This window comes from Gopherus evgoodei, chromosome 1 (genome assembly GCF_007399415.2).
Source record: "Gopherus evgoodei ecotype Sinaloan lineage chromosome 1, rGopEvg1_v1.p, whole genome shotgun sequence".
NCBI classification, from domain to species: Eukaryota; Metazoa; Chordata; order Testudines; family Testudinidae; genus Gopherus; species Gopherus evgoodei.
In genome coordinates, this window is record NC_044322.1 from 225,172,622 (window position 1) to 225,188,141 (window position 15,520).

Below are 15,520 nucleotides of genomic sequence, written 5' to 3' on the forward strand. Positions count from 1 at the left end.
TATCAACACATTTTTTAATTGTAGGTGTGTTAAAGTTGACCTGCAAACTTTAAAAAAAAGGAAGACGAAGAAGAAAAAAATGCCATGTGTCTGTTTTGCTTCTTTGTTCCATTAGAAGGTGGTCTGACAGAGTGTCATTCCTCTGCCCCCCACCTCAGAGCATTGCTTGTTTCTCCTATTAGCTACTCAGACCTTCGTTATCCTGGAAGACTATGATAACTGAAGAATTAGTGATATGACATCACAAAAGATGAGCCTGAAAGCTAAGCAGTTGAGAGGAAAATGGATTTTTAGTTTTTCTTTTAACATTTAAGTCAGACAATTCTTAAAAATTAGATTGACCTAACTACATCAGTGAGGGCTGGAAAAAATTTTGCATCCTGTCCTACATAGTTAGCTCAACCTAACCCCTTCTGTGGACATAGAAAGCATCTACACCAGTGGTTCTCAAACTTCTGTACTGGTGACTCCTTTCACATAGCAAGCCTCTGAGTGAGACCCCACCCCCTTATAAATTAAAAACACTTTTTTATATATTTAACGCTATTATAAATGCTGGGTGCAAAGCAGGGTTTGGGGTGTAGGCTGACAGCTCGCAACCCCCATATAATAACCTCGCGACCCCAAGGGGTTCCGACCCCCAGTTTGAGAACCCCTGATCTACAGTATACCACGACAAAAAACACAACTGCAGCACTGTAGCTGTCCCACTGCAGTTCAAACAATGCCTTACTTAATTCAAATGCCTAATGAATATTTGAAAGAAAGGGCATCTTTGTTGCAGATTTAGCACCCCGCCCTTTAAGCCAAAGTGTGGGCTCCCAATACATATCTCTAAGCACTCTTAAGAAGCCTTTGAACAAGACCAAGAAGGACCAGACATAGCATTCCAAATATTGCTAAGGTCAAAAGTCATAAAACATTTAACAGAAACCTTTTATGGCCACCTTTAGTCAGTATAAAGCAGTCTCTCCACCCCACCCAAAAAAACCAAAAGGGGGTGCTGCTGACCCAACATTTTAAATATATTTTGCAGATTTCTTAACTCCAGTGTCCAGGTTGAATTCTAGCTTGGATAGCAGTTATTTTGATTCCCTACAATTCCCTTTGCAGTTTCAATTGTATAAAGTGTTCTTCATTTCCTGTACTAAAATATTACATAGTACTGCTGTTTAATGTTAAAACAGCTGCCCCAGAACGTCTATATTTCAGTGGTGGGTGGGTAAGTGTTTAGAAGTACATCTAGATTTCAGACATGTATGTGCACGTTTTGCCAAGCTCTTTGGGATCTTTGCTTTATGTGCCATGTACACTAATGGCCTGATGTTCACAGCTCCCATTGGCTTTAACGAGAACTGTGGATGCTCAGCATCTTAGGAAGAATTAAGCTATTGAGCATTCTATCTGGAACACCTTTCCTCAAATCATCTCTCCAACTGAGTTATGTCCCCTTGTATCTGTTACACTGAAAATTCCCCAATTATCCAAACATTTTTGATCTCCCATAACATTTTGAAAACTGAAGTTGTACTGCATGTGAAGGAAGAGGCAAAAATGGGGCCTAGTCAGGGCCAACTCTCCCCCCACAGCACTCCCCAGACCCAGACCTGTGCAGGGGAGGACACCTTCCCACCTCCACCCCCCAACTTTGAGGGCACTAGGAGTCAGGTGTCTTTGGGAAGAAATTGCATGGAGAAGCCAGCCAGAGACTGAAGCTGGTCCAGAAGCTAAACAGTGCACTAAACACTTTAAGCTGGGGCTGACAGACACTGATGTCAGGCAGCTCTCTCAAGTTTTCACTCCTAACATTCTCTCCTCTGTGCTGGTTGGTTTGCTCCAATCCCTCCCAACCCCTTCTTTCCTGTGTCTTTCCATCTAGCTCAGCGATTCTCAAACTGCGGGCGCAACCCCATTTTAATGGGGTTGCCAAGACTGGTTTAAACTTGCTGGGGCTCAGGTTACAGGCCCCTTGCCTGGGGCTGAAGCCCTTGGATTTCAGCTTTGACCCCCGCACCTGGGGAGGTGGAGCTTTGGCTTTGCCTCCCCTCCCCCTGTGATGGCGGGGCTTGGGCAGACTCAGGCTTCGGTCCCCACTCCTCAAGTCCTGTAGTAATTTTTATTGTCAGAAGGGGGTCACGGTGCAATTAAGTTTGAGAACCCCTGATCTAGCTTATCCCCTTCTAATATAACCCCACTCAAACACCAAAAATACCATGGCACTAACATGATATTTGCCACCATTGAATCATTCACTCTGCTTGCGAGTGCTATTTTTTTCTCCCACACGGTCTTATCTATTTAGATTATAAGCTTGTTGTGGCAGGGACTGTCTCATTCTCTGTTTGTACGGTTCCTAGCACAATGGGATCCCATCCTTAGGTGGCCCCTAGGCATTACTGTAATAAACATCAATAAATAAAAAATAAAATGTCAAACTTCTCATTTAAATTGGGGTTGCCACTCATCTCCCATTGGGCTCCACAAATTCCAGTCAAGACCACAAACCATGTCATTCCTACCAAGTGAGCAGTTGCTCTGCATCCTTCCATCTGTTGAGCAGCGCAGCATGGTCCCCACCACGCGGCCGCCTACCACGATGACACGCACATCTTTGCCATGGGACTCCTTGACATATTTCTGGAACAGGTAAGGGGCCTCATGACGAATTAAATGGCTCAGGTCTGCCAAATGGTGCTTATCTCGTGCCAGGAATACAGCTTTGCCTGTTCCAAGAGAAAACATTGAGAGCGGGGACTGGTGAAAGAGGGAAAGAGCCACTAGACTTGTCTTGTGTTGAGGTATAGATTCAGCACATGAAGAATCTCCCCAAAACCCCAAAAAATCCTGCCTATCCTCATGAGCCAGATATATTTTATAACCCTTCACACATTCTCTTGTGCAGATCAGTACTCAACTGTTTCAGTGCTGCTGAATGTACCAAGCACTGAGACAGTCAAGGTGGTAAGTTAGTCAAAAAAGCTCTTTAATAGAGAAACTGGGTCTTGTAACTCCCACCCCTTTTGGGACAGGTGCCTGGTTGAGAGAGGAGAGGAGTCACAAACCTTAGAGAGAAGCACACATGCAACCAACAGCAAAACTTCTCCCCCATTTCAGGTAGAAAGCTGGAACTTCAAGGTATAAAAACGAAGTTAACTTAGAACTCTACCCAGACGCACTGTAGGAAGTACGCTATGGCATTAGTCCACTGCTGTAAAATCCTTATAATAATACAGGAGGAAAAAAGCACCCCTGTACCCACAACAACCCAGTACTGGCGTGACAAACGTCCAGTGGAGCATAAGGGTTTAGACAGAAATGTAGCTGTGACTGACTCTGATGGAACTGATAAAATGACAACTTCAGCAGCTTATTCCATTAAAAATAAGAACCTGTGGGGCATACTGACAGTTGGTGAAAGAGGGGTAGCTTGATTCTTTAGAAATTCAATGCCCCTTGCCAGCAAACTATTCTAAAGACTTGCTTCAGCCAATCTCTGATTTGTTCTTTTACTCCTCACCTTGTTTCCTCAGCTCATCTCACAGAGACTTCTCGTCCCCGCACGTAACCTCCCCGGTGTCTGTGAAAGGCACTTCTGGAACAGACTCCAGTACTCTGCAGCTCATTTTCTTTCCTTCATCAGTCTTACCTCTTACTTGCTCTCCTCCTCTGTTGACACCCCTTGTTTTATGTGGCACATTAGATTTACATTCTGCAGTAAGGCACCACCAATTTATGTGGCAGAACTTCACTGAATTATGCTGCAACCTTACTATATTACAAAATCCCTTGATAAACTGCCTATTTAATGAAGAAACGGGAAAAAAAAGCAGAAGGAAGAGGAGATGAAGTACTGTGTTGGGGGTACCACATCAGCAGACTCTGCTCCTTCAGGGCTTAGGGTCTGTGTAGCAAAAGACTTCTATATAACATGGAACTGCTGAAGATAGCAGTAATGGTGCACTGCTTTGGAAGGATTTAAGATGATACTGGTACCACCTACTCAGTCCCAGACAGCACTGAAGCTCATTCTCCTCATGCTGCTTCTTATCCTCTACTTCCCCAATCTCACAGCTACTTGTTCCCAAAATGGGGATGAAAAAAATGAAGACTTGGAAGATGGTAGGAAATTGCCCATTTCAGTGGGATTATGTGGTACCAGAGATGTGTGGCATTTTGATAAAAACGATGTGCCCATTTGCACTGATGCAAATTGCACTGAAAATGGCCTTAGGTGTGAGTGGTTACATTTATTCACCATATATAACATGCAAGCCTTTGTTTTCTAAAATATCATTTGCTATCTGCTCTTCTGTATTTAACTTCAAAGTATTTAGGAGGAAGCTTTTCATCTAAGAATCCATGCCACTGAAATGGCACTGAACAGAGACACTGGATTAAGTGTGTTTTAAAGTACCCCTTATAAACAGGGGTTTATGCAAGTCTAGGATGGTGAAGGAGAAGAAATTTGATAGCTGTAAGCTATCTAATTGATTTTATTTAGTAGATCTAATCAGCAGAATACCATATAATGTCAAGTAAAATCCTGGGCCCACATATTCCACAGATATGAAATTCACCCTTTCCTGCATAATCATGCTCCAGAGTAAAAAGCTCTGGCTACATAAGAAACTTTCATCACTAACTAAAATCAGTTTTTTAAAGTTTATTCCGTTAAATTGGTGCAATCACCTGTGTGGAAACGCATCAGTTTACACCTGTCTTCATTTGATAATATACTGATTTAACATTAAAATAAACAGATTTAACACTTAACATTTAAATTACAAAATGAAGTTCTTATTCAGCTGCTGCTGAATTTGCACTGATGTCACAGAATCAGAAATCCAGTTGTAGAATTTAGGTCCAGTTTGGTACTTAGTGCCTTGCTAAGGCTAAGCAGAAAGAAAAAGATATAGAGGTTCACTGAACTGAGATGTAGTCTCATAAGCCTATTTAGAAATTTCCCCTCAGTTCCACTACTATTCCAAGTCCTGGGGCCTCTCTCCACAGTTTTGCCCATGCCATTCAGTCAAAAACTGTAGAAACCTTCTGCTATTCCAGTCCTGGCTCCTCACACAGCTCTACCAATGCACCACATGCAGGACCCCTGTTATTTCTATTCTATGCTCCTTGAACAAGTTACCAGCTGTATAAAAACTGCCTCCCAAGTTTGAAGTCTGTTTAACGCTCAGAAGCAATTCAGAAGTTGGAAGGACTTAGACAGAGAATGAAATCAAAGTCTAACCCCCAACACAAAGCCTCTTCAAATCCTTTCCATTCACCACACATGGAATCCTGGAATGCTGGTTACCACCACACACTTCTTCCTCACATCCCTGCACCCACCTCGGTGACCTCGTGTGTTCTTCACCACCATGGGAAACTCCAGCACCTCCGCCTCATCAATCATTTTGGCAAAGTTCTCATGACCACCTGACAAGAAGAGAACCAAAAAATGTTACATGTTGCCAGTCGGATACTACTAATCTAATCTGTGACAGCTGGATACAGACTACACCCCTTCCACCTCTGATCTTGAAGACAGCAGTGTAGGCCAAAGGTTAATAGAAGGCAGGTCATTCAGAAGGGTCAGCACTTCCCTGACACTTGTCATCTATGGGACATTAACCCTTAGTAACTGGGAAAGGGTACTGTTGCCCTTATCTCATCTTCCTTCCAAATATGCCCCAATACTCCCTGGAACTCCTGATCCCTATCCATGAGGATAAACCCAATCACCAAATTTGAATGCCCCAAACTCTATTGCTCTTTCCTGCTCCCTATTCCTTCTCCATATTTATCAACTCTCACCTACCTGCCTCCCATCTACCTGGCAGGGAACCAACAGGGGGATGCTCTGGAGACACAGGTCCATCCTGGCTACATGTAGGAGGAGGACAAAATGTGATATAGGGAACCACACCCTCCAAAATCCTATCCCATTCTACTCCCCAGATTCCTAGATCTGAGTTCCTCACATCTCAGCCTGCCTCCCTAACTCCGGGACTAATGTTTCCACTCCTCCATCCCACTGCATCTATAAAGCCACTAGAAGAGTAGTTTTTAAATGTTGTTTACCTGATAGCCTAACAAAGGTTACCTGAGCTCAATTCACCCTTCATTCAGAGGGCTGATTATAGTGTGGGGAACAGAAGCGAGGGGGTTAGATGGAGGGAGAATGAGAGCGCTCAGAGGCTTGTGCAATAAAGCAGAGAACTCAAGTCAGGGTGATGGTCTGAAAATCAGCAGCAGCTGCCACTGCCCTGGATTTTACTGCTCACGATGGAACAGAAGCAGCTCAACATCTCCTGTTTTTCTTGGCAATGCCACCCTTTACAAGCCACCTACCACTTAAAACAGAAGAGGGGGCAACCCTGAGTCCAATTTGTTATACAGACAGGGAGAGCTGTGCAGGCTGGGAGATACACTCCGGTTACCCCTCATGCTTCACATCCCCCTTTCTCAAAGGAACAACACACATTTTCCCTTCCTCAACAGTTAGCATATCTGCATCTCTAATGCAAGGACAGAGTCACTTTTCAACTAAGTATCTGTTTTATTTATATCACATTAGTTTATGTAACAGGTGGACAGACTTTATTCATGGATCAGTTCTCCTGTCAAGGAGATTGGGAGACAGATCCCATTACTACAGCCTGTTGGTGTATCTGCACAGAGACAATAAGCTTCCCCTTTTCCTAGGCGGAAAGGAAGGCTGAGAGGGAATCTTCCATTCTTAAATACATTATAGTTAAAAACAAAGAAGTACCCATACTAGATCGGACCACAGGTCTATTTAGCCCAGTATCCTGTCTCTGAAAGTGGCCAGTACCAGACACTTGAGGAAGGTGCAGTAAAACCCCTTCTGGACAAAGACTGAATAATCATCCCATAGGGGAAGTTATTTTCCTACTACCAGGCAGTTTTTGGTAATAAAGCATATGGATTTGAACTCTTATACATTTTTTCCTATCCAATATAGCTGTGGATGTTCTTGATCATATATAAATTTCTAATCCTTTTTCAGATACAGCTAAATTCTTGACTTCAGTAATGCATCAAGTTCCGCACGTTATGTGTGTGTTGAGCAAGGTATTTTAGATTATAATCTTCACAATACCCCACATTAAAGATGGGGAAAGCGGGGCACAGAGTCTAAATGATTTGCCCGCGGTGTCACAACAAAGCCCAGAATAGAACAATCAAGCAGACCTGACTCCCAATCCCCAATCTAGCCACTACACAACACTCCCAGAGGGCAGTTACACACTGCAACCCAATAATAAGGGCCTTCCTAAACTTGACTAATATTCTAGCTGCTATAAGTGCTTTTAGTATACTGCCCTTTTAAGCCAATGGGTTTACCATAGGAGAAGGTGTCTGGGAGAGGCACACCATGACCAGCCAGCTCCTGGAAGGTCCAGAACTTGTTGACGCAGTTGAGGATGGCTTGGGGCCGATTCATCAACCGGCAGCCCATCTTCTCCAAGTGGCGAAGGACCGTGATGTCACTGTCGCTCTGGACCCAGGGTGTTGGCACACGTACAACCACCACCTGTGGATAGGCAGTAATGAGCTCCCCATTCACCCGGAGACCTACAGAACGGAAGGAAAGGAAAGTCATTCCAATCAACTCCAAGGCCTCAAGAAGACAACAGATAGATAAACAAAGCATAGAAATACTTACAATACCAGATCACACCATCAGTCCATCTGTATTCTGCATCTAACAGATGTCTAATGCCTTATGTTTAAATACCACCTTATTACTCTTATAATACACCTGGTCAACTGTGCCACTTTGTACACAGAGGCAAAAAAATCCTTCCTGTCCCCCCTGATATATTTAAAACTAGGACTGGACAATCCTGGACTGGACCCCAGAGTGATGAATTATTAGAGATGGGAAAATACCAATCTAATCCAACAGACTGTGTGTCTGGAGGGATGGGGTAGGAGGGAAAGTTGGAGTGAAACAAGTTCCAGGAAAGTAAGTATGATGAGGTTGCTTTTGGAAGATGTCAGGTCACCTGAGGAGGACCCAGCAGATGACAGCGGGTTGGGAGCAAGTCATTTTGACCATCTTGTCAGGTCAATAAAGTGAAAACGGATGGAATCCCATCACTCCGTGCAATTCACTGAGGTGATGGCACTTGCTATTGGTACCATAATAGTTAAAAGAGGAGAGAAGAGACAGCTGCAGCCGCACAGGAGCCAGCAAACAGAGCTGTAAACAGGGGAGTTTCAGTGGGAATTTCCAGGGGGAGGTTGCAGGGGAGACTAAGACAGAGGAACTGACAAGCTGATTAAGGGATACAGTGTGGTGGTCTGGTGCCTGCTGGGGGCTTGTGTTGCTTCGACTACTAGGCTTCAGGTGGGAAGGCCACGACTGATACAGAGGTAGCAGTGAAAGACACAATGAGGATGACTGGATGTGGAAGCTGCGGCATGTACATGATCCTGGAGGGGGCGCCTGAAAAGAGCTTTGTCTGCATGAAGTGCCGCCTGATAGAGCTGATGGAAGAGAAGATCCGAGGACTGGAGATGCAGGTGCAAACTCTGGTTGAGTTTAGACAGGGGTTTGAGCAGATGATGGAGCACAGACACGAGGGGGCTGAAGGGATAAGCTCAGATGTGCAGATGGAAGCAGGCCGAAAGAATTCAGAAGAGAGACTGCTGGGGGAGGAAAGCGGATGGTGGAAGCATGTGACTAAGAGAACCAGGCAGAGGAAAAGACGGGCCAGTGAAGGAGAAATAGAACTCAGGAACAGGTTTGCAGAGTTGGAAAATGAAGAAGGGGCACAACAGGTGGTCGCTGAAGGAGAGAGGACAAGGAAAAAGAGAAGAGCTGATAGTCCTGCAAGAGGAGGGGAGGAGTCAATGGAGGCAACACCACATGTGAGCCCCAGGAGGATTGCAAGGGGGAATAGGAATTGAGAGGACTTGCAACCAGTGGGTGCGGGGGATAGACCGGAGAAGAGCAGTGTTACCAGGAAAAGGTAGGTCTACGTGATTGGAGACTCCTTACTGAGAAGAGTAGACAGGCCTGTGACTAGAGCTGATTGGGAGAAAAGAAGGGTGTGTTGTATGCCGGGTGCTAAGATACAGGATGTGGACCTGAGGCTGAAAAGGATACTAGCGGAAGCAGGGAAGAATCCGTTGATTGTCCTTCATGTGGGAACAAATGATACGGCTAGATACTCTCTGGAATGTATCAAGGGAGACTATGCCAGACTGGGGAAAACGCTTAAGGAAATCAAGGCTCAGGTGATCTTCAGTGGGATTCTGCCGGTTCCTAGAGAAGGGCGACAAAGGTGTGACAAGATTATGGTGATCAACACATGGCTCAGGCAGTGGTGCTATAAGGAGGGCTCTGGGATGTACGGCCATTGGGAAGCATTTACAGACAGAAGACTGTTCTCTCGGGATGGACTTCACCTGAGCAAGGAGGGAAATAGACTTCTAGGATGGAGGCTCGCTGACCTGATTAAGAGAGCTTTAAACTAGAAATTTGGGGGAGATGGTTGGGAGATGTTCAGGAGATCTCCACGCCGGAATTTAACCTTGAGAGGGAAGTAAACAACATAAGAGGGGATACAGCCGTGGACAGAAGAATTGGCATAAGGAGGAAGGGTAGTGTAGATAACAGACTAACAGGAGATATTGGTGGTAGAATGTCTGTGCCTAACAGGGTACAGAATGTGAGTGAAGCCAAACGGCAAAAATTAAGATGTCTGTACAGGAGTCTGCGAGGAGTCTAGGGAACAAAATGGAGTAACTAGAGCTACTGGTGCAGGAAGTGAAACCAGATATTATAGGGATAACAGAAACGTGGTGGAATAGTAGTCATGACTGGAGTACGGGTATTGAACGCTATGTGCTGTTTAGGAAAGATAGAAATAAAGGCAAAGTTGGTGGAGTAGCATTGTACGTCAACGAGGAAGTTAACTGTAAAGAAATAAGAAGTGATAGAATGGACAAGACAGAGTCTGTTTGGGCAAAAATCACACTGGGAAAGAAAGCTACTAGAGCCTCCCCTGAGATAGTGCTTGGGGTGTGCTACAGACCGCCGGGATCTGATTTGGATATGGATAGAGACCTCTTTAATGTTTTTAAGGAAGTGAACACTAATGGGAAATGTGTGATCATGGGAGACTTTAACTTCCCAGATATAGACTGGAGGACAAGTGCTAACAAGAACAGTAGGGCTCAGATTTTTCTGAATGTGATAGCTGATGGATTCCTTCACCAAGTAGTTGAAGAACCAACAAGAGGGGATGCCATTTTATATTTGGTTTGAGTGAGCAGTGAGGACCTCATAGAAGAAATGGTTGTAGGGGACAACCTTGGTTCGAGTGATCATGAGCTAATTCAGTTCAAACTAGATGGAAGGATAAACAAAAAATAGAACTGGGACTTGGGTTTTTGATTTCAAAAGGGCTAACTTTAAAGAATTAAGGAAATTAGTTAGGGAAGTGGATTGGACTGAAGAACTTGCGGATCTAAATGCAGAAGAGGCCTGGAATTACTTTAAGTCACAGCTGCAGAAACTATCAGAAGCCTGCATCCCAAGAAAGGGGGAAAAAAACATAGGCAGGAGTTGTAGACCAAGCTGGATGAGCAAGCATCTCAGGGAGGTGATTAAGAAAAAGCAGAAAGCCTACAAGGAGTGGAAGAAGGGTGGGATTAGCAAGGAAAGCTATCTTAGTGAGGTCAGAACATGTAGGGATAAAGTGAGAAAGGCTAAAAGCCAAGTAGAGTTGAACCTTGCAAAGGGAATTAAAACCAATAGTAAAAGGTTCTATAGCCATATAAATAAGAAGAAAACAAAGAAAGAAGAAGTGGACCGCTACACACTGAGGATGGAAAGGAGGTTAAGGATAACCTAGGAATGGCCCAATATCTAAATAAGTACTTTGCCTCAGTCTTTAATAAGGCTAATGGGGAGCTTAGGGGTAATGGAAGAATGACAAACGGGAATGAGGATATGGAGGTGGATATTACCACACCTGAGGTAGAAGCCATACTTGAACAGCTTAATGGGACAAAATTGGAGGGCCCGGACAATCTTCATCCGAGAATATTAAAGGAACTGGCGCATGAAATTGCAAGCCCATTAGCGAGAATTTTTAATGAATCGGTAAACTCAGGGGTTGTACCGTACGACTGGAGAATTTCTAACGTAGTTCCTATCTTTAAGAAAGGGAGAAAGAGTGATCCAAGTAACTATAGGCCTGTTAGTTTGACATCTGTAGTATGTAAGGTCTTGGAAAAAATTTTGAAGGAGAAAGTAGTTAAGAACATTGAGGTCAATGGTAATTGGGACAAAGTACAACATGGCTTTACTAAAGGTAGATCGTGCCAAACCAACCTGATCTCCTTCTTTGAGAAGGTGACAGACTACTTAGACAAAGGAAATGCGGTAGACCTAATTTACCTCGATTTCAGTAAGGCATTTGACACAGTTCCACATGCGGAATTATTAGTCAAATTGGAAAAGATGGGGATCAATATGAGAATTGAAAGGTGGATAAGGAACTGGTTAAAGGGGAGACTACAACGGGTTGTACTGAAGGGTGAACTGTCAGGCTGGAAGGAGGTTACTAGTGAGTTCCTCAAGGATCGGTTCTGGGACCAATCTTATTTAACCTTTTTATTACTGACCTTGGCACAAAAAGCGGGAATGTGCTAATAAAGTTCGCGGATGACACGAAGCTGGGGGGTATTGCTAACACGGAGAAGGACCGGGATCTCATACAGGAAGATCTGGATGACCTTGTAAACTGGAGTAAAAGTAATAGGATGAAATTTAATAGTGAAAAGTGCAAGGTCATGCACTTAGGGATTAATAATAAGAACTTTAGATATAGATTGGGGACGCATCAGTTGGAAGCAACAGAGGAGGAGAAGGAGCTTGAGGTATTGGTAGATCACAGGATGACTATGAGCCGCCAATGTGATATGGCCGTTAAAAAAGCTAATGCGGTTTTAGGATGCATCAGGTGAGGTATTTCCAGCAAAGATAAGGAGGTGTTAGTACAGTTATATAAGGCGCTGGTGAGACCCCACCTGGAATACTGTGTGCAGTTCTGGTCTCCCATGTTTAAGAAGGATGAATTCAAACTGGAACAGGCTCAGAGACGGGCTACTAGGATGATCTGAGGAATGGAAAACCTGCCTTATGAAAGGAGACTCAAAGAGCTTGGCTTGTTTAACCTATCCAAAAGAAGGCTGAGGGGGGATATGCTTGCTCTTTATAAATATATCAGAGGGATTAATATTAGAGAGGGAGAGGAATTATTTAAGTTTAGTATCAATGTAGATACAAGAACGAATGGGTATAAACTAGACACTAGGAAGTTTAGACTTGAAATTAGATGAAGGTTTCTAACCATTAGAGGAGTGAAGTTCTGGAACAGCCTTCCAAGGGGAGTAGTGGGGGCAAAAGACATATCTGGCTTTAAGATTAAGCTTGATAAGTTTATGGAAGGGATGGTATGACAGGAGAGCCTAATTTTGGCAATTGATCTTTGATTATCGTCAGATAAGTATGCCCAGTGGTTGGTGATGGGATGTTGGATGGGATGGGATCTGAGTTACTGCAGAGAATTCTTTTCTGAGTGCTGGCTGGTGAGTCTTGTCCACATGCTCAGGGTTTAGCTGATCGTCATATTTGGGGTCGGGAAGGAATTTTCCTCCGGGGCAGATTGGCGGAGGCCCTGGAGGTTTTTCGCCTTCCCCTGCAGTGTGGGGCATGGGTCACTTGCTGGTGGATTCTCTGCAGCTTGTGATCTTCAAACCACAATTTGAAGACTTCAATAACTCAGGCATAGGTTAGCCGTTTGTTATAGAAGTGGATGGGTAGGGTTCTGTGGCCTGCTTTGTGCAGGAGGTCGGACTAGATGATCACATTGGTCCCTTCTGACCCTAGAATCTATGAATCTAGGAAGAGAGATGACAATGCACTTAGATTTCCATAAACCGCGGAAGCCAGCAGGAACAATTCAAATCTGGTACAGTGTATTTGCTGACTATCCCCATAACAAAAAAGGGCATTTACTTTTAAAATAGGGGTACCAATTAATTGTATACAACTGCTATATTGACAGTTTGTGTTTCATTTTGCTTTTAAGGAGCACTTGAATTAATGCTTTTTCCTGGAGACAGGTCTTTTCTGCTCCTCTTCCTCTCATATCTCTCCTCCCACCTAACATACATTTCAGACCATGCCTTTAATAGAAAGGAGAAGCCACCTCTGCCCTGCAATGCATGGAGATGGATGCCCTTCCCCCTACTTCCTTTTTTTTTTGGAAAGAGCAGAAACAGAGCCATTCCCAATACAGATCCCTTTCCCCAACCCTCTCTCCTACTATATATACATATCATTGTATGTATGTATGTATGTATGTATGTATGTATATATATAGATAGACACACACACACACACACAGAGCATGCGAGCACATAAGAGGAAGGCTGCTCTGAAAGCTCACCTCATTAGCACCGAGCACTGCCGCATTGCAGCTGACATGACTTACGTGTTTAAGCAAGCAGGCTTCACACACACCATTTTACAGTGCTTTCTCAAACAAAATCAAGAATATCCACTACAAAAAACCCAAGCGAGATGCAATCATCAGGGAGAGGGTCACCTTTTCCTTCAACATGAAAAGGAACTCTGATTTGGCAAGCAGAGAACTTTGATGTTGTCAGAGCAATTAGACAGTAGCATTCTCCATTAGACACACTCTTCCCCGCCTAAATCTCCATTCACACCCACTTTTCGTTATCCTATTTACATGCATGTACTGAGACACATGCAAGTTGAGTAACAGTTGTTACTGGAAAGGGCTTTTTCAACAGTAGCTGTTGTATATTTTTGTGTTGTGAATTGGAATTATGCAGTTATCTGACCAAAAAACTCTCTGAATCCACTTTGGCATTTTCCCTTAAAATGGAATACACTAAATTGAGAAGGTTTCGGCTGCAGGACTTGCAAAAGGGATGCAGCAATCTGAAGGAGAAGTATAAACCACCTCCGATGTCCTTCTAAATATTTTGGAGCAGATTTGACTGTTACAACTGGTGCAAATTCAGTCAGGCCATCAGCTCCCATGGAGTGACACTGCAATTATAATGATTTAACCTAGAGGATAATCTGGCCCTTTGTTTAGATTCAAACTGGTCTGGACACTGTTCTCTACAGAACAAAAAGCATTTTCTCTCCCTTTAGAGAAGACAGTTTAAAAACAAAGAGGAAAAAGGCACTCAATGAAATGTATAATTTGAGTCACTGCTACTGACGCGCACCATAAAAATTAGCTGCAGTCTCCCAGCAACAGAGTACTGCAATGAGAGGCAGTTCCATTAAGGCAAATGGGAAAGCCAGCTCCTGCCATTTTGAAAAATAAGCTTTTATTTAGCATTGGCCCTTAGATGCAGTCATTTGTAGTCAAATGAACATCCAAGAGAACTGAATGCCCTGATGAGTAGATTTATAAATCCACTCATTAGGCTGTGGGCATGCAGTAACATGTTTATGTATATGGCTTATTAGCTTTTCAAAGAATAGATCTATACGTATGATATGAAATCAAACCAAGATACCAGAGAGCTATAGGAAGTGACTGAATGGCTTGAGAATTTGGCAAACATTATGCAGAGTATCTCACCTCTAAGGTACTGGTACCATTCTAGCCTTTGGACAGAAGTAATAAGTTACTTCCCAGGCTATTTGGCATCTTATGTGAAATGAATTCGTTTCAGGCCAGCATTCAGCAGGCATCTGTCCATAGACAAAAAAATCCTCAACATGATTAACTGGCTGCCTTCGTGGCAGTCTCAGGATACGTCTACACTATCGCGAGCGATGCACCAGGGGTTGATTTAGTGGGACTCGTGAGACCCACTAAATCGACGGCACAATGCTCTCCAGTTAACTCCAGTACTCTACAAGGAACGAGAGGAGTAAAGTAAGTCGACGGGAGAGCATTTCCCATCGATCCAGCATGGTGTAGACACTGCAGTAAGATGACCTAAGCTATGTCGATTCCAGCTAAGTTATTCAAGTAGCTGGAATAGAGTAACTTAGGTCAACTTACTGTGATAATGCAGACATAGCCTCAGTGGAGGCCCACAAATGAATACGCCAGGTAGACATAGCTATCCACTCATCCTCAGCCCTAGCAGGTTTAGGCACATTTGGAGGAAGGAAGCTTGTATTGACACTTCCTGTACTTCACTGGTATCCACTTGGGGCCCCTTGCCAGCAAAAATATTTGCTTTAAAGGGGGGGTGGGGAGAGGGGGAAGGAGCAACTCCTATATATGTAATCATTATAAAGCACTTTGGGATTCTTTGGTACAAGGAGCACCTAAGACCAGATGAGCTTGAACAGCACCATAAAAAACAACAATCTTACATTTAAATAGGGTTTTACACTCAGTAATACAGCCATTCCTTAGCCCTCCTCTGCAAGGCAGATGTCTCCACAATAGAATGTGGCAGCTCTAACTCTACT

At 43.7% G+C, this 15,520-nt stretch overlaps 1 protein-coding gene across 11 annotated transcripts in view; it reads right to left on the bottom strand.

The window, feature by feature from the left end:
- The window catches only part of RIMKLB (ribosomal modification protein rimK like family member B), a 94,170-nt gene that overhangs the window by 16,811 nt on the left and 61,839 nt on the right, over positions 1-15,520 (bottom strand). For all 11 annotated transcript variants that reach the window (XR_003997154.1, XR_003997159.1, XR_003997155.1 and 8 more), the window contains exons 4-6: positions 7,366-7,596; positions 5,347-5,433; positions 2,520-2,723 (exon numbers count right to left, since the gene is read on the bottom strand). Coding sequence is in view for 1 of the 11 variants with exons in the window: in XM_030537960.1 (XP_030393820.1) it covers positions 2,520-2,723; positions 5,347-5,433; positions 7,366-7,596 (522 nt within the window). In the remaining 10 variants the exon portion in view is untranslated. The remainder of the gene's footprint in view (positions 1-2,519; positions 2,724-5,346; positions 5,434-7,365; positions 7,597-15,520) is intronic.